Source organism: Callorhinus ursinus, unplaced genomic scaffold (genome assembly GCF_003265705.2).
Source record: "Callorhinus ursinus isolate GAN/ISIS: 27379988/994484 unplaced genomic scaffold, GSC_fseal_2.0 scaffold31, whole genome shotgun sequence".
NCBI classification, from domain to species: domain Eukaryota; kingdom Metazoa; phylum Chordata; class Mammalia; order Carnivora; family Otariidae; genus Callorhinus; species Callorhinus ursinus.
Genome location: NW_027397093.1, coordinates 14869794 through 14888251, shown reverse-complemented (window position 1 = coordinate 14888251; position 18458 = coordinate 14869794). Strand labels below are relative to the sequence as shown.

The following is an 18458-nucleotide window of genomic DNA, read 5'->3' as shown; positions in this document are numbered from 1 at the left end:
TCATATCCTTTGTATTTCTTCTCCTAGGAAGGAAACAACTTTTGCTTCCCCACCCCCACCACACACACAACAAACATCAGGAGATGTTCAAACTCAGAACCAACCAACGCAAATAAATGAAAAAATAAATGGCAGAAGATAGCAAGTTTGTTTTAACTTTTTATTAAAATGCTTAGGATACAGATTGACTTTCTTTTGTAAATGACTTTTAACTTTTCCTGAAATAGGACATATATGCACTCTGATAAAACAGAATGAAAAGTTTCAATTCATGGGAGTTCCTGTACAAAGCTCTGATCCTCACTGTTAAGAGCCAAGCTCCTCACAGCAGCTTCTTTTGCTATCTTTTTATAGAACAGTGTTTTCTGTGAAGAAATAGATGCCAGCTGACTTTTCAATTCCCTCTTTCTCCAGTGGCCAAAATAAACCACTTTCACAAAGAGCTGAGCTGTGTAGAATCCAGTTTTCTAGCTTGCTACGAAATGATTAGGGACAAAGAGGAAAACACAAAAACAAAAAAACAAGAAAACTAGCACTGCGTTCATACTTCTCAAGTCTCTGGATAAAGAAGTATGGGTTACCTTTAGCCAAAGGAAATTAAAAGTGTGCAAGTTAACTACCTAGTTCATTCACCATTAGCTAGATTTGTTCATTTAAGGCTTTCACCCCTTTCCAAACCAAAAATTTTGTTTTAATCCAGCTCTGCTTGCTAACAGAGGAAAGGCATGCTCTCCCCAGGTTTATCCTTTACTGAGCCGCTGCATTTGGTACCTGGCAGTGAGAAAGTATGCTTTCCTAATAGGTCAGTACTGAAGACTAACAGTGAGAAATCCATTAAAGGGTAATACTCTCACTCACCCCTGGAGTGGGTTATCCACACTTTCCCTACCCTCACATTAGACACAGAATTCCACTGAATTTAGTTCAAACCTTTGCATCTTCATCACAATTTTCAGTTTTGAGGAAACTACTTCTAATCTCTCCTTAAAGAAAAAGGAAGACATCCCCCCATTTTAAGAAAGGCTCTAATATTGGTTAAGATCATGAAAATCCAATTTTACACATGGCACTAAGAAAAAGGAATGCTATGAAAATGATCCTCATCACACTACTGGGCATGCTGAGGCTTTTTATACTGAGCTCTTAATGACAAGTGACGCTGGCTCAAAAAGAACAACACTACACAAAGTTCTTAGAGTTTCCCCAGCTTATTTCTGGAACGGAGAAAGGCAATTTCATACCAAAAAAAAAACCTATAAAAAGAGCTCATGAACAGTCCCATAAAAAGACCAAATCCTGCAAGTGAGAACTTTAAAGCCCACCAAATAAATCTTTCCTGGATCCAAACAAATGCTACAAATCCCAGATTTTTAAGTTCTCAACTCACAGAATTAAAAGCCCTTCAGCTGTTAACTGTCCTGTGTGACTCACCTATTCAGAAAATTTTCCCCTAGAATCTGTGCAAAAGTAACCGACGCATGCCTGCAGTGTAGGACAACATGGGGGATGTTCTCTTTTATGAGGCAAAAGTCAACTGAAAATTAAAGAGGTGCTATGGAGAGAAACAGTTTCGTAACAGTATAAAAGCAAAGACTGTCTGAAATCTGTAGCTTTGAAAGTAAAAATAATAAAATAACCGCTCTATATTGAACTCCTCCCACAGTGAACCAACCATCTGCTCTACACACCACCGTGAGGAATGACCCTGGCTGACCACAGTGGAAGCCTGCCGCCACCGCCAGGCCAGGCCCTGCCCTCCCATGCTCCACTGTGCACAGGTGGCGCCACCTACTACAAGGCAGTCAGAGAGATGGGGAGCTTCTCTCACTAACCTGCTAACTCAACAGGAGTAACTTCACTTGACTGAGCTCTGGCCTCCAACGTTTCTGTGCATAATTTTATGAAGAATCTAAATGCCATTCACTAGATCAAAAAGAAAAAAATAGAAAACTCTGGACCAAGTAAATTTTGAACTCAAAAAATTAGGAGGGACACCAATTACATTAACAACACTTTCTTTAAAAAATAGAATCGCTTTCTTTTGAAATCAACCACAGTGGTGAGACGTGTTTTTCTTTTCAGGTGCCCCAGGATGGCACACAGCTGTACCCAGCAAATCCTGCCAGCTTCCGAGTCCCGGGATGCTGCCCCGCACCAGCACATGGGGCAGCGTTACCTCCCGACAGTGTGGAGAAGAGCACATGTCACCACTGGGCGATGGGAGAGCTGACAGAGACTCTTGGCTTCTCAACGCCAGACACGGTTGAAGAGCTTTCCTTGTTCTATTAGAAAAGTTCATGAGGAAGCTGTGAATAGGATCAGTCCAGAGAAGTAAAACTCTTTTATTTTCACTGTCCAAACATCAGTCAATGTACTGGGAAAGCCAGCGGAAGCCCTCGCCGTAGCCTTGCCTCTTGAGCACACTGCACATGAACACTTCCATGGGGCGGGCATTCAGCTCCTTCAGGGTCACATTCCCCTACGGGAGGCAAAACCAATAAAGGCCTGTTAGCATCCACATGGTGGAAAAGCTTGAAAGGGTGATCACAAATCACTCTCTTTATTCCTCAAAAGCAAAGGAAGTAGGAATTAATTATAGAAACGTAGTCAAGGCCATGCAGGTAACTTCCCCAGAGCTTCATGCTTTCAGCACAGTTCTATTCCCAGATTCTCTCTGTAAAGAACCTTTACTTTGAACACACCATCATCTGGAAAGTTATGACAGCTAACCAAGAAAAAGGCCACTAGGACCCACAGAACCAGCATGCTCTTTGATGGAGAGAAGTCCAAGACTCTTTGGAAATAAGGACATTCTTGGGGCACCTGGGTGGCTCAGTCAGTTAAGCATCCAACTCTTGGTTTCGGCTCAGGTCATGACCTCAGGGGCATGAGATCGAGCCCTGTATAGGGCTCCTCACTCAGTGGGGAGTTGGCTCAAGATTCTCTCCCCCTCCACCCCTCCCCCCACCACACATGCCTGCTCTCTCAAATAAATCTTTAAAAAAAAAAAAAAAAAGAGGGGCGCCTGGGTGACTCAGTGGATTAAGCATCTGCCTTCAGCTCAGATCATGATCTCAGGGTCCTGGGATCGAGCCCCAAGTGGGACTCCCGTGCTCAGCGGGGAGTCAGCTTCTCCCTCTCCCTCTGACCCTCCCCTTGCTGTGCTCTCTCTCTCTCTCTCTCTGCATGCTCTCTCTCAAATAAACTCTTAAAGAAAAAAAAAAAGGACATTCTCATTAGCACAAGCATTCAGAAATCTATACTAATAACAAATTATATCAAGGAAATTAAGAATTCATGTTGTATAACGCTCATGCAGAAGAGGGAAACTAAATTAAAGCAAATGTTTCTAGAAAGAAATCGATAATCAAGAAGAGGTAAAACTAAGAAATAAGAAACCATATAAAAAAAGTCAGAAGGTTATCAGAGACCCCAGAACAGGGAAATTTTTAAAACTGACTATGCCAAAACTACAAGCTGAAAAAAACAGAATTCCTGCTTAACTACAGTTGATCTCGATTTTCTCTCTCATAAGCACTTCTGCATCAGAGTTCTCCTTCCAGCTGGAGACAGCATATAACCTACTGATCTGAGAGACTCAGGTTCTATTCCTGGTTTTATCACTGACTTGGCTGTGTAGATCTGAACAAATAACTCTCAGATTTTCCTCATCTTCAAAATGGGGATTACAGTCCTACGTCTCTCAGCAGAGAACACTGAGGATAATCCAGTGCTTGGGTTTCAGTGCTTGGAAAGTGATCATGAATGATCACTCTTCTTCATAACCTGAAATCTCCGGCCAAAAACAAGACTGATTTCTGGTTAAGAAGGCCTCCTTCAAAAAAGATTTCTCTGAATTAGAATCAAAAGAGAGTCAGAAAATTCTTAAACTGGTAAGTTTGCCTTTCCTACCAATTTCTTCATCCTCATATACCTGAGGAAAATTTCATCAGAAAACAGTGAAAGAATAGGCTCCTGCCTTCTGAATGACTACAAATCACCTATTGGTAAAACCAATCCTAGGCCCAGTTAAACTTTTGAAAGACAAGTAAAATCTAGATAGCAAAATATGAATGTCTCGACAGCTGTGAATTTCCTTAATAATATGTCCCCTGATGATTTTTCTCTTACCTTTCCTGTGGTCTGTCCATAAAGCCCAAATATCTCACGGAGTTTTTCTTCACTGATCGCATCTGTTCTGTCAATCTTGTTACCCAAGATAAGGATTGGCACATTGGATATTGTTTCATCAGTCATTAGAGCCTAAAGACAACATAAAAGAGCTAGGTGAGGAATCTATGAAGGCCCACCAGATCATGAAAACCACCCGGACTTTCACTTGTCTACAAAGTATCAAATGTAAAGAGAAATTCTGATCATCTTTATACCTGAGTGATGAACTAAAAGTCTTCACGTTATACAACACTCTTAATATTAGGTAAGAAACTCCTCAAAATTACCTTGACATTAGGTAAGAATCCCCTAACAACCTCAAAACAATTGCAACTTAAGGCTGTGTCTATTTACAGGGCAGCAGAACTGCCCCAACCTTAACTCTGAGATAAATCACTCAGCCACAGACCATCCTCAGGCTATCCACTGAGCAGAGTCCTAGAAGACTGAATGCTCTGGCTACAGAGCCTCAAAGATGGCGACAGGAAGTCCCCGCATATACAATGAGTGCCCAATGTGTGCAAAGCACTATCTCAGGCACTGATAGGGATACAAAGAGATAAGACATATCCCTGGCCTCGAGAAATCCTCACTCTATGTTCATACACATCTGTCAACAAAGCAAGGCAAGTGTATGATTGTCACAATGAATAGGGACAGAATATAAATACCAGAAGACATTCGGGGAAATCAAATGGCAGGGGAAATGGTGGACTTAAGGAAAGTCTTAGCAAAGTTGAGGAACCCAAACTAAGCTCTGAAAGAAGGGCAGGTTTTGGACAGGTGGAAAGGAGAAGGAAGAATATAAGCAATGCTTTACAGTAAGAAAAGAATTCAGAAAGCCACATGGAGAATTGCCTGTCTTTATATGTTGACACACAGTAAAATAGAATGGGAAGGCATGATCAACATTATGATGCCTGAGACGTTAGCTGCAGTAGATCCTAAAGACCCCAAATCCAGAAATTACTGAATAGAATCTGTGTGTAAGGGGGCATCTGGGGGGTTCAGTTGGTTAAGCGTCTGTTTTCGGCTCAGGTCATGATCTCAGGGTCCTGGGATAGAGCCCCATGTCGGGCTCCCTGCTTCTCCTTCTGCCCCTCCCACCCCCACTTTCAAATAAATAAAATCTTAAAAAACAATCGTGTAGAAGAACACATTGAATTCATACAAAGTATCTATGTGTGCTCAGATAAGAGACAGTGACCTAGCCCAGGATGGCAGCATCCAAGGAACAGTGCCGCAGGCACTGTGGAGAAAGAAGTGAAGAGACTGATGTCTAGATGATAAGACAGGTAAAGAGGGGCCTGAGCTGGCACAGATTTCAAGCCTGGGAATCCAGTGCCCACTGACAGGAAAAGCTTGGAAAGGAGAGTAGAGCTGAGGGGATAAAGGGGAACATACTTTCGACCATCTTAGGTTCCAGGGATTGTTAGATAAAATCAGAGTAAGGATGTCATTCATTGATTAAATACTAACCAGATGCCTACTGTATGTCTGATGCTTTGCTAAGTGCAAGGGTTTCAAAAAGAAACAAAGGTCGGTCCCTTCTAAGTTCACAGTCTGATGAAGAGACCTACAAGAAAACCAGTGAGGACCACAGACACTGATAAGGTGGCGAGTCTAAGTCCAAGAGGTCAGGGAAAGCTTCCTAAAAGAGGTCATGGCTGAACTCCGGGATCTCTGAAAGGACATTTTTTAATTTACCAGCAAAAGTGGGTGGGGGTCCGATGAGAAAGCCTACAGCAACTTGTGCATACTGAAGGAAGGACAAATTGTTCTCTATTGTTTGGAATGTAGTTCAAGGTAGGCAATAAAGAGAAAAGAAGCTGGAGAAATAAACAGAAGAAAGATCAGGGAAGACTTTATGCAAAGTCTTTGCTATGCAAAGGATTTGTGGATTTTATCCAGAAGGTGATAGAGATCTATTAAAGGATATCAAAGAGGCCAATGGTAAGTCTGAAAAGTTCCTTCTAGCATTACAGAATGTGGCAGGGTGGTACTGAAATCTACATTCACAGGATCTGGACCACATGTCCAGGTAGATGGTAGGGAATGGTTCCATTCTGGGAGACTGGAATTGGTAGGTGGAGTTCTTTAGTAGATAGCATTATGTATGAGGCTGGAGCTCAAGAGAGGTTTAAAAAAGAGAAATCCATATGGGAGTCACTGGCCTGTGGGTGGCAGATGAAGGAATGAGAGTAGGCTGAACTAGCCTAGGATAAAATACAGACCCTAGGGAACACCAAAATTTAAGCAGGGGAATGGGTGCTTGTGCAAGAATCTGAGAAGTATTAGCCAGAGAGAGCACACCAAACCCAAGAATGCAAATGGGAATTCAACGAAAAGAGAGAATGCCAATGCCAAGAGGTCAAGTAAGGGAAGGAATGCCCTATAAGCGATTCTACGTAAGACCAGAGCTATAGATTCAAGAAACATACTCACAAACTCACAAATAAACATGGCACAGGTTCAAATTGCCAGGAACAAGAATGCAGAGAGACAGTTACAAATCAAATAAAAAGAAGAGGTGCAGGGTGACCCAGTAAGGATTAACAAAGGCAATATGACAAGAACTGTAAAGGCAAGAAAATGCAATGTTGAGAAAGGAGAAAACATGACAGTATCAAATGCTGCCTGTGACCCAAACTGAAGACTGAGAATAGACTGCTAACTAAGGTCTACAAAGTCATTCAGTGCAAGGGTGGGCAGGCACAGAGTGGGAACCCAGATTCAAACACATAAAGAACCCTTCATCTCTCTCTTAAGGTTTCACTCTCCCAATGCTTCAAAAACAGGGACCATCCATGATATGGGAAGGAAAAAGGCGTTCATTATGCTGGGGCAACAGGCACATACTGGGGAGTGTGGGAGCAAACTGGACAGTCACCCTATGATAGATAAAAACAAAGTTAACTTTCTGGAGTTCAAGCTGAGTTTCCTCAGGACACTGAAAAGCAAGGGCTTAGATTTTAAAACACCTTCTTACTGTAACTAGGACTTTCATCAAATGGTAACTGGAATGCTGAAGTATTAGCGCTACTGACCTATATTCCTTAAAAGAAAGAGAGACCATAAAAAGAAAAAATATAATCGTACATTTAGCTCAACTTTGGATTCCATGAGGCGAGGATGATCTGCACAGTCGACCAGAAAGACAATCCCGTTAATTGCTGGGAGGTAATTTTTCCAAACCCGACGTGCTAAAAGACAAAGTTTATAGTTGCATTAATCAAAAAAAAAAAAAAAACATATTTTGAAAAATTTATCTTTTTTTTGCCCTAAAATGGGCAAACCTTGGATAGGTTTCAATAGCATTCAATTCCATATAGATTCCCCAAGTCCTAACCAGTATTAAATCAGAACAAAGGGTATACACTAATGGCGTATGAACTGAATCTGATTTTTTCAAATTAAAAAATCAAGGTTTTCTGCCTGATTTTCGGAAAAACTGCAACATCTGGCAATCCCACACATACCTACCTACATGTCACTAATCAGCTGGAACTGAGTGGTAGCGACCCCTTTAGATGAAGTCTGGGCTCTTCCATTTGGCAAAGTTTCCACCACTCCCTACTGTCTGACACCCAGTCACTTTTACTCAGTTAAATGACCTACCTCACCCCGAAAGCCAAATTCATCAAGATGCAAATTACCTGTCCATATACCATTAGTTCCAAGTCAGTTCCTAACTAACCAATGTGTACGTGTACTGAAACACCTGCTCCGTCCATCCTCAGGAGATTGGGCCTGACAGGTGGTTGAAGTTGCCAGGCAATTACCTCAGTCTCCCATATTTAACCCAGGAGGCCTTATAAATTTTATTTATTTTTTTGTTTATGCCATCAAGTGATAATGGTTTGGGAAGCAATACTTTAATTTCTAAGTCATTCATCTCTAGTTACTTTCACTGGGATGAGTAACAAAGCATCTCTACATCAAATAGTTAATAATGGTTACCTCTGAAGAGTGGGATGGGGAAGGAGAGGCTGGGGGAATTTCCACCTTTTACCTTCCATATTCATATGCTGAGTGTGTATTCAATTTGTTACATGGAGCTTGAACTACCTTTTTTTAAGTAATCTCTACACCCAATGTGGGGCTCAAACTCACGACCCTGAGATCAAGAGTTGTATGCTTTGCTGACTGAACCAGCCAGGCGCCATGAGCCTGGCCTACTTTTAGAAGTTAAAATTTTTAAGTTTTTTTTAAGAAAAGGAAATCTCCAAATATATAGCATTTTAGTAATTTGTGTAAAATGGTGGCAAGTTATTGTGATAAAGTAAGTCTGTTAAATAAATTTGCCTCAAACAAAACAAAACTACATGTAACACATTCCCCCCCTTCTTAATCTATCAAAACCTGAAAGCTAAATTTATCACACCAAATAATACATTAAGTCTCAGTTGAGGGGTTTAAAAACATCTTTCCTGCTGCATTCTCCAAATGGTCTCAGTTCAGTTCTTACAACTGTATTATCTCTGAATTTAAATTTGTAAACAGTTACAAATCCTTTTGAAAGAAGCAGAAAAGCCACCATACACCCATTCCTACCCAAATGAAAATACAAGCTCATTATAGAAAAAAAAGATACAAGATCATCTATAATCCTCCAGAGAAACACACCTACTGCTAATGTTTTCCTATATATTCATTCAATCTTTTTTCTATACAGGTATTTTATGTGATTGTGATCATACTACATATGATTTTTGTGGGATATAAATATTAAAGGACTGAAATAAATGTAATTATATAATGAAATCACTGACTATAAAATCATTTGGATCACTCAGATTTTTGGTTAAACTTACTTGGCTAAAAAATTAAAATTACCAATATTCTGTTCTTTTAACTACGCTTTTAAAAAGCTGTATTAGATTCAACCTAATATAATGAATGCTCCAAAAGGAGACTTCTCAACTCAATAACAAATGAATAAATCTCACAAAATTTCAATAGTTTCTTTTTCCTACTTTGCAGAATATTTATTTTCACATCTTAAATGTTTTACTCCTAAGCCTAAAGTCTTGCCAAATGTGAAGTAAGTGTCCATCAGAAAAAGATGCCCCATTGTATGTATCTCCAAAACCCACACAAGATACCTGATAGGAATCTAGGAACCAAATGGACATGGCCATCATAAGGCAAAATGTACTACAAGAACAATAAGGTAGAAGGAAATGTTCTACCAACCGCTCCACATGGATAGAGTATACAAAATAGATCAGAGTGGTCGCAAGTATATCACTGTATTATTTTTGCAATTTTTGACAAATTTGAACTTACTTACAAATAATAACAATTTTCTACATACTTACACTCCATTGACTAAGGGATATAAAAGAGACATGATTAAATTTGATATTGTACTAGATCTTGTTCAAGAGGAAAAGTGCTATGAAAGAGATTATGGAGACAACTGACAAAAAGAGAAATATACACTACAGAGTAGATAAAAATAAAACTTCCTAGGTTTGATAACTTAGTATGTGTTACATAGAGACTAATAAATTGGGGCAAAAGGTATAAAGGAGTGGAGTTCTCTGTATTTATGCAACTTTTGACAAGTTTGAAAGTACTTAATTTTAAGTGATAAGATCTCAATCATAATTTAATCACCATTTAAAAGGTAAAAATGTCACAATGCTTAAAAAAAAAAAGGGTATAAAAAGAACCATACGTCAATACCATTCTTCCACTGAATCATCTCTTACCTTGCTCATGCCCACCAAGATCAAAAGTTGTAAATGTCATTCCAGCAATTGTAAGCTCTTCTGATGCTGAAAAATTGTCAAAATAGAAAAAAGACATAAACTCTTCCATCCAACAAGGCCCAGCTCCCAGTACTGTAAGTTAATACAAACACAAAATTTAATGAAGCTTTTACCTTGGAAAGAAAAGGATACAAGGGTGAAAACATTTCTTAAATTATTCTAAAAAGCCAACTTTCTTTTTCTCCAAAGTGTCTACTGCTTCTTAGAAGTAGACATGGGAGATGTGTCCCCTTACAGAACTAGTGAGAACAGATACTGACAGAGTCCCAGAGGGTTAGATTTAGGGGTATATGACCTGAATGTCATACAGAGAATTTTTTTCAAGTGAGCTGTCTTTTGAGATCTCAAGAAATCAATCAACTGGGGATTCATCCCCAAACCGTGACACTGACCTTCAAATATCAAAAGGTCACCTGGTATTTTCAAACCTACTTGGATGTAATGTTGGAACATGTTGGCCCAATCGGTCATCTTTGAGCATGTGTAGAAGAGTGGTTTTGCCTGCATTGTCCAAACCCAAAAATACAAGTTTTCCAGATTTCTTGTAGAGTCCTAAAAAAGAAAAAAAATTTAACATAACTTTGCTTTCTACTTACCAAAGGCTGCTTGTATTTAGATTGTTGGAGGAAATGTACAAAGTCTGAAACCTATGATATATTTCAAGTAAATGGTTTACCTAGGAACTGGAGCACGCTGCTGAAGCCATTGTAGATCCACTCAAAGATGAAAGACATTATTAATGCTTACTACCTGTAGAAAATATGAAAGCAGCAAACATTAGCTTTCTGAATCCTAGTACAGCTCTGGAGAAGTTAACCCTTATTCGGTAGCCCTGATGCATGTTTATTGTCCCATGTTTTCAGGTGTAAGAAAATAAAGGAAGTCTCTGGGGTCCTCAGATCTGCACAAACTCCTGATTTTCTATCAGTTTTCAATCTATGATACTCCAAGGACTAGGAGTTAAAGATATACTTTCCTCTTTTCTCCTCCAGGCAGTTGCTCATTCACATTCCCTAGATACATGGCTGCTGTCTATACCAGTTAGCAAAACCTCTACGAAATCAGTCCCATCAATAATCTAGATCAAAACATCACATCAATACACTAAGCAGAAAATAAGAATGAAAGCATATTGACCCTTCCTTGTAAACAGCTCTAAAAAACAGTCACCAAAATCCTAATGGCTGACATAATTTGCCCTGCCCCACTTACCAATGACTATTATTTTTTTAAAGATCTATTTATTTATTTGAGAAAGAAAGAGAGCTCGCGGGAGCGGGGAGGGGCAGAGGGAGCGAGAGAATCTCAAGTAGACTCCCCACTGAGCAGGGAACCCCGAGCTCATGACCTGGAGCTGAACTAAGAGTCAGAAGCTTAATCGACTGTGTCACTCAAGCACCCCACTAATGCTATGTTTCTTAACAATATTTATTTAACCCCTCTTACTGATTTGTGTGTCGACTTATAAAAAGAAACGATATCACTATTATGGACAACCATGAAGAAATAAGAGAATCTTTTCATAATGTGAGTAACCAAGACCTAACCCATTTTACAAATAGGGATTTTCTTTAAAATAAGAATACTTGTTCAGGGCATAGAATTAGGTTCCTAGCCAAGTACACACACTAATTAGTACTAATATTAAGACCACTTTTCCTACTGTTTTCCATAAGCCTAGACAAAACAAAAGATGACCCAAAGCTACTAAAAGGTCTACATACACTGGTAATGAACAAGAGGACTCTGAAAGGAGTTAAGAGGGTAAGATCTAAAGCCAGTGGTGGTGTCAAAGTTTCTCAGGTTCAACATTTTCTGGTCACTGAACTTTTGCCTCAGTATCTCAGATTTGGTGCAGGGAAAAAAAAAAAAAAGATCCCCATCAGCAAGACTCTCAGGACTCAGTCCCCATCCCCCTTCACTCTCCATCAGCAAGAGCATGTGAACACAAGGCTACACTAGATGTGACCAACTGCTCTCAAATACAACTTTCATGAACTTTTGTTTTAAAAAGTAAACAAAAGTTTACTTTTGTTACTTTTACTAGTGACCTTAACAGGGTTACCCACAAAAACCCACCTATATTCTTTACTCAAAGAATGCTAGATAAAGAAGTTGAAAAGTTGAGGCAATACATGTTAATTTGAGGGCTCCTGGCTGGCTCAGTCAGAGGAACCTGTGACTCTTGATCTTAGGATCATGATTTTGAGCCCCACATTAAAGGCAGAGACTACTTAAATAAGTAACTAAATAAACTGAAACATATATATATATATATATATATATATATATGTATGTATTTTTTTCTATCCAGTGACTGAGTTTTGTTTTGTTTTTAAAGATTTTATTTTTTATTTGAGAGAGGAGAGAGAGCACAGAGGAAGAGGGAGAGGGAGAAGCAGACTCCCTGCTGAGCAGAGAGCCTGATGTGGGGCTTGATCCTAGGACCCTGGAGTCATGACCTGAGCCACAGTCAGACGCTTAACTGACTGAGCCACCCAGGTGCCCTGAATTTTTTTTTTTTTTTAAATCAGGCCTGGGCGGCTGGGTGGCTCAGTCAGTTAAGCGTCTGACTCTGGCTCAGGTCATAACTCCAGGGTCCTGGGATTGAGTCCTGAGAGTCCTGCATTGGACTCCCTGCTGCCCCTCCCTCTTGCTTGTGGGCATGTGCGCTCTGTCTCTCAATTAAATAAATAAAATCTTTAAAAAAAATAAGGCCTTACCTATAAACCTTAGGGACTGCTTAATGCTTATTTTCTATGGGTCTTTAACATGGAAGGCCAAATGAGGCTTGGGAGTTTGGGTGAAAGTAGAAGCTAAGGCAAAAGCTTTTCTAAAAAAAAATACTAACTATGGGGGTTTTTTTTGCCCTTTTCAGTAACATTAAAATATATTTTGGCAGGGGCGCCCAAGTGGCTCAGTCAGTTAAGCGTCTGCCTTCGACTTGGGTCATAATCCTGGGGTCCTGGGATGAAGCCCCTCATCGGGTTCCCTGCTCAGCAGTGAGTCTGTTTCTCCCTCTCCCTCTGCCGCTCCCCCTGCTTGTACTCTCTCTCTCTCTCTCAAATAAATAAATAAAATCTTAATATATATTTTGGAAGAGACCAAATTTAGCATGTTAAATAATGTGGTAACTTAGTCGGCACTTTAAGAAGTTTAATGACTTAAATACACTTACACAGCTCCTGTTTTTAGGTTTCCTCTGTAGATAAGTAAAAGAACAATGTGTCTCTTCTCTGCAGTTCCCCCAAACCAGTCATCTTTCCCTACTTTTCTCAGTCTACAACTTGGAGAAGTGAGGCTCACCTTTACAGAGAACCTCTCTTTAAGATCACTCCTACTCTGAACTCCTTTAAAAAACCCATTGTTACATATTCATGTGTACTACACAGGGTTACAACCAATACTTTTATAGACTCTTTGTGAAGTTTTACCACATCGTTTTAGAATTCTTCCAAACTCAATGAATTCTCCAATGGGAAAACCCCTCTTTAAGGAATTTTTCATGGTAACTGAATTAGTCTGATTTTTCCAATTTATCTCCCCTTGACATTCTTGCTCCCCTCCAAAATGATCTATGGAAAAGTGCTCGGAGAAACTCTTCAGGTGATGTTAAAAAAAATTATAAAAACCCTTAACAGACCCAAAGTGTTACACTGTATTGCTACAGTTAAGGAAATGGCTTCAGTGGCTCCTCCATCCTTGAGATCTTAGGATCTGTACCCCTCATGAGTAGTTTTACAGTTTTATACAGTGCCTGCACATACATCTCGTTTCAACCTCACACAAACCCTACTGGGCAGGAGTCCTTAGTTTTCAACAACAAGGCAAGGATGCTGATACTCCTAGGTCAGCTGGCTTAACCAAAACTGCTCAGCTAAAAAAGTGTCAGTGCCAAAACTGAAACCTTCCTTTTTAAATGCCAAAGCCAAAGCTCTTCCTGTTAATATTACATAAAATTCAAATCCAACTCACAAAACTGCTTTTAAAGAAACATAAAACTTCCTTAACCCACCAGCTAAACAGATAATCTTCTAAAGTTTTCTTCCTTACAACTTACCATGTCTTCTGAATGGTATTTTAATAACTAGCATTCTATTTATTTCCTATCCTTGATCCACTCTACCACCTTATGGCATCTTGTGGCAAATTAGCGTACTCTAAAATTTAAGAACTCTAAACTACCACAAATTAAGAACTCTGAACTACCACAAAAGCACTGCCAATGTACCCCAAACTAAAATTTGCAAATTTCAGGAATGACATCAGAATGAAGTAAATAAAAAAGAGAAGCACTAGCCAATACTGACCATTAGCCAGTAATACATGCATTACTCTCTCTACATACTCATTTCTTATGCATATCATTACAACTTTGAGACACCATTCCTGGGACACATCTGGGATAGCAGGCTGCTGGTTTTTAGCTAAGAAACTATGCTTAGCTGCAGGGTAAATATCAAAGGTCAAGCAAGCCCCCAGGCAAAGCACCACAAGTACCCTGTCGCGACCTAAGCAGAAAGATCGAGGTAAAGGAGAAAAGACAAGAGCAAGGGAGATAGTAACAGAGACAATTTAGTGCCAACCCTCACAAGTGCACTCCTGACCTCTAGGCTAGAATCATGAAGAAAACACTAATCTATACCAAATGCACACGAACGAATTTTTCCACGCACTGAAGAGAGGGAGGAAAAGGGGAAGGTGGAAGAAGAAAATACGGGGTTCGACTCAGGGCATCTGACGATAACACAGAGCTGAAAGTCGGGGAGGGGGGGTCCGCACTGGACTGGGAGTCAAGAGATCCGGTTCGAACACTCCTCTTGCTATCGGCCGGGCCTTGGCCAATTCACTGCCTCGCGAACCTTATTATTCCCCAGGATGCAAACCAAGGATAGTCATCAAGGACTCCCACCCGCCCAAGGGCTGAGGCTCATCCGAGACGGGATATGAAACCGTTTCGCAAACCTGAGCACACAGTACAGACAAGAAAACTGTTATCCCGCCCCACAGCTGCGGGACCCCCGAAGGAATGCAGATCGACCCGATACCCCAAGGGCTGTCAGGGAACGAAGCAGACCGGCCAAGTCGGCCCGTCCCCACCCAGAACCAGCCCCGAGGCCCCACAGAACCGCCTGCGTGTCACTTCCCCCCCCCCCACACACAGCAACCCCGCCTGAGCCGGCCTCCGCCCCGACCCTCCCCGCCGTCCGCCCCAGCCCCACGGGTCCCTCGGCTCCTTCCTTCGCAGCAGCCCCCCGACTCACGGCCAAGGGGGCTCCTCCGGCGGCGGCGGGCGGCTTCGACCCTCCCTCACAGAACACAGCCCAGCAGCACCCGGGACCGCCAGCTATTCGCCGGATATACGTAACACCCCCTCCCCCGGGACTTCCGGGCGCGCGCTTGCCCCCGCCCCCTCGTAGCGTCACGGCGCTCTGAAACGCCGGAGCCACCTACCGACGACTCGGGCCGCGGGGGGCTGGGCCTCAGGCGCGCAGAGCGATCCCGGGGGCGGGCCAGACTTGGCTCCGCTTCCTCCGGTACGGAGAGCACGACGCGCGAGACGTGGCAGCGCCGGGACTCCGGGGGCAGGGCAGGAGCCTGGAGTTTCGCAATGCACCTAGACGCTCGGGATCGCCGCTTTTAGTCCAACTGCCGTCGCACACGATCCGGCAAAATCCGGAGCGGCGACAGGTGGCTAGGTAGGTTCTCGGACAGAAGAGTTGCCCCAACAGCCCTCCACCTAGGGTGGATCCCAGAAGGCCTTTGCTTCCAGTCACAGTTCTCTGGGGTAGCCTATGTTTTGGAAGAACAGCTAATATTCACTGAGCACTTACGTTCCAGGCAGTGCACTGAGTATTTTGCATGCATGCCTCCCCGTATTTGGCCTTGATAACAGCCCTTATGAAGCGGATACTGTTATTTTCCCCATTTTGCAAATGAGAGAACCAAGGTTCAGAATAGCCCAAGCTCATAGGCTAGGAAGTGGCAAAGCAGCACGTTGGCTTCTACTCTGCCGTCCTTCCCAAGCATTTTCTCATTTAATTCTGAAGACAGCCCTACGAGATTGGTATTATTACTCCAATTTTACAGATAGGAAAGCTAAGGCAAGTGATAAGATGAATGATGTTTTGGGATAGTAAGACCCAATATCATAAACATTTCAGTTCTCCTTAAGTACAATTACAAATTTAACACAATTCCCATAAAAGAAATAATAGGATTAATAGGTTTTGTGTGTTTTAAACTACCCTGTTTTGGGGTGTCTGGGTGGCTCAGTCGTTGGGCGTCTGCCTTCGGCTCAGGTCATGATCCCAGGAGGTCCTGGGATGGAGCCCCACATCGGGGCTCCCTGCTCAGCGGGGAGTCTTCTTGTCCCTTTGCCCCTCCCCCCTGCTCGAGCACTCTCTCTCTCATAAATAAATAAAATCTTTTTTTTTAAGATTTTATTTATTTATTTGACAGAGAGAGACACAGTGAGAGAGGGAACACAAGCAGGGGGAGAAGCAGGCTTCCCGCCTAGCAGGGAACCCGATGCGGGGCTCTATCCAGGGCTCTATCCCAGGACCCTGGGATGATGACCTGAGCCGAAGGCAGACGCTTAACGGCTGAGCCACCCAGGCGCCCCTAAATAAAATCTTTAAAGAAAGCACTTTGGTGCTAGTGCATGAAAAGCCAAACAAACCAATTAGAACAAAATACAGAAATAGACCCAAATATGTGCAGAAATAAGATTTAAGTGGCATCTGGCAACTGCAGTAATACTCAGAGGGAGCTGGATGGACAAGCTCACTACTTTCCCCCCTCTTTTAATCCTGTGAGTCTCTGCATTGAGTTTGAATCTTGTCCAGACATACAAAGCCATGCTCTGAGGCTTCTCCCCAGTTCTGGTTAAACCAGGAGAACTGTGTCCATAGGGCTTGGACCCTCAGTGTATGTACCCTGGAGGCATAGGGCTGCCCTAGCACAAGCTATTGCATTGGATTACTGGCCCTGATAGAAGGCTGGCTGTAAGAGGTCAGGGTGGGGGGGTCCCAAACCACAAGGGTGGCTTGGGGGGCTCAGGAGGAAGGAAGGAGCACAGAGGAAAATTATCAGGAGAGCTGCAAACTCTCCTTACCAAGTGGGCAGCCTTGAGCAAGTTGACAGATGCCCCAGGCCACAGGGTACCCAACTCTAAAATGAGTGAAAGAAGGATGTTGTACATGTAAGCAATTTTTCCAGAGTATGTTTTCAATAAATGTTTCAGTTATATGTTTAAAAATAAATAAAAGGGTTGGGACAATAGGTAGTCAAAAACAAAACAAAAACCTAGGGGCGCCTGGGTGGCTCAGTCAGTTAAGCATCCAACTCTTGATCTCAGCTCCGGTTTTAATCTCAGGGTCATGAGTTCAAGCCCCACGTTGGGCTCCATGCCCAGCATGGAGCCTACTTAAAAACAGACAAACAAAAATATTGCCTAAACACTTAAGCAAAACATTTAGTTGTAATTGACTGGAAGGCTGTTTGAGCCCAGCCTTGCTTTCAAACGTAACCACGTGTTTTCTTTTTGGGGTTTTCTATATTGGTGTGTCTGGTTGTTTTGGGTTTTTTTGTTTGTTTGTTTTTTGTCTGTTATGTCTTCATCAAGATAAGAAAGAAAACCTGTAATTCCTAACGAAAAAAAGATTGACACATTCAACTACAGAAAAATAGGAAAGTTTTCTATGACATATAGTGCTGATGGAACAGTGATGACACCATAAACCCAAAAGACAGCAAGTTGGGAAAAAATATGCATAATCACATCACAAGTGAAAGGTTAGTATGAAAAATACTAACTGTTGTTAGAAAGATAGGCAAGGAGGGGCACCTTGGTGGCTCTGTCGGTTGAGCGTTTGACTCTTGGTTTAGGCTCAGGTCATGATCTGGGGTTGCGGGATCAAGCCCTGCATCGGGCTCTGTACTTGGTTCGAGTCTGCTTGGAATTCTCCCTCTCTCCCTCTCCATCTGCCCCTCCCCCCGCTGACACACACACTCTCTCTCCAAAATAAATAAATCTCAAAAAAATTTTTAGAAATATAGCAAAGACTAGGACCAGACAATTCACAGGAAAGAAATATAAATGGGTCTTTTTAGGATAATAAACCAATAGAAACAGAGGAATTTTATGTAATTCTCCCCCACTCTGTTCTTACTCCCCTACACATGCTCAATACTATTAGGTAGATAGGACTCAGAAGCTAAAATAGAGATTGAAAGACATGTGTCAGTCATGGCTCTCCAGAGAAACAGAACCAGTAGTATAATATATATACACACATACATAAACATATATATATATGGATATGTGTGTATATGTGTATATATACACATATTGGCTGACATGGTTATGGAAGCCAAGATATCCCAGATCTGCCATCTGCAGGCTGGAGAACCAGGAAAGTTGGTGGTATGATTCAGTCCAAGCCTGAAGGCCTTGGAGTGAGAATTAGGGGGCTGCTGGTGTATGCCCTGGTGTCTGAAGGCCCT

At 41.8% G+C, this 18458-nt stretch overlaps 1 protein-coding gene across 2 annotated transcripts; it reads right to left on the bottom strand.

Annotated features, from left to right (window-relative positions):
* Window positions 1-146: 146 nt before the first annotated feature.
* Window positions 147-15342, bottom strand: SAR1A (secretion associated Ras related GTPase 1A). 2 transcript variants are annotated; one of them, XM_073878892.1, is made up of 7 exons: window positions 15215-15342; window positions 10627-10700; window positions 10383-10502; window positions 9891-10022; window positions 7273-7376; window positions 4132-4263; window positions 147-2479 (listed from the first exon to the last, which is right to left on the bottom strand). In XM_073878892.1, exons 2-7 carry the CDS (start codon window positions 10682-10684, stop codon window positions 2363-2365), a joined length of 663 nt encoding a protein of 220 aa, XP_073734993.1. In that variant the 5' UTR covers window positions 10685-10700; window positions 15215-15342; the 3' UTR covers window positions 147-2362. The 2 variants fall into 2 exon arrangements, with proteins under 2 accessions (XP_073734993.1, XP_025705943.1); XM_025850158.2 differs by having other exon boundaries at window positions 9891-9956.
* Between the last annotated feature and the right edge of the window lie 3116 nt (window positions 15343-18458).

Coding starts and splice junctions, on each gene's coding strand:
- SAR1A (XM_073878892.1), bottom strand. CDS start 10,684: ATGTCTTTCATCTTTGAGTGGATCTACAATGGCTTCAGCAGCGTGCTC. Junction 10,023..10,382: donor TGTTCCAACATTACATCCAA/GTAGGTTTGAAA, acceptor ATTAACTTACAG/TACTGGGAGCTGGGCCTTGT. Junction 4,264..7,272: donor AATCCAAAGTTGAGCTAAAT/GTACGATTATAT, acceptor TGTTGTCTTTAG/GCTCTAATGACTGATGAAAC.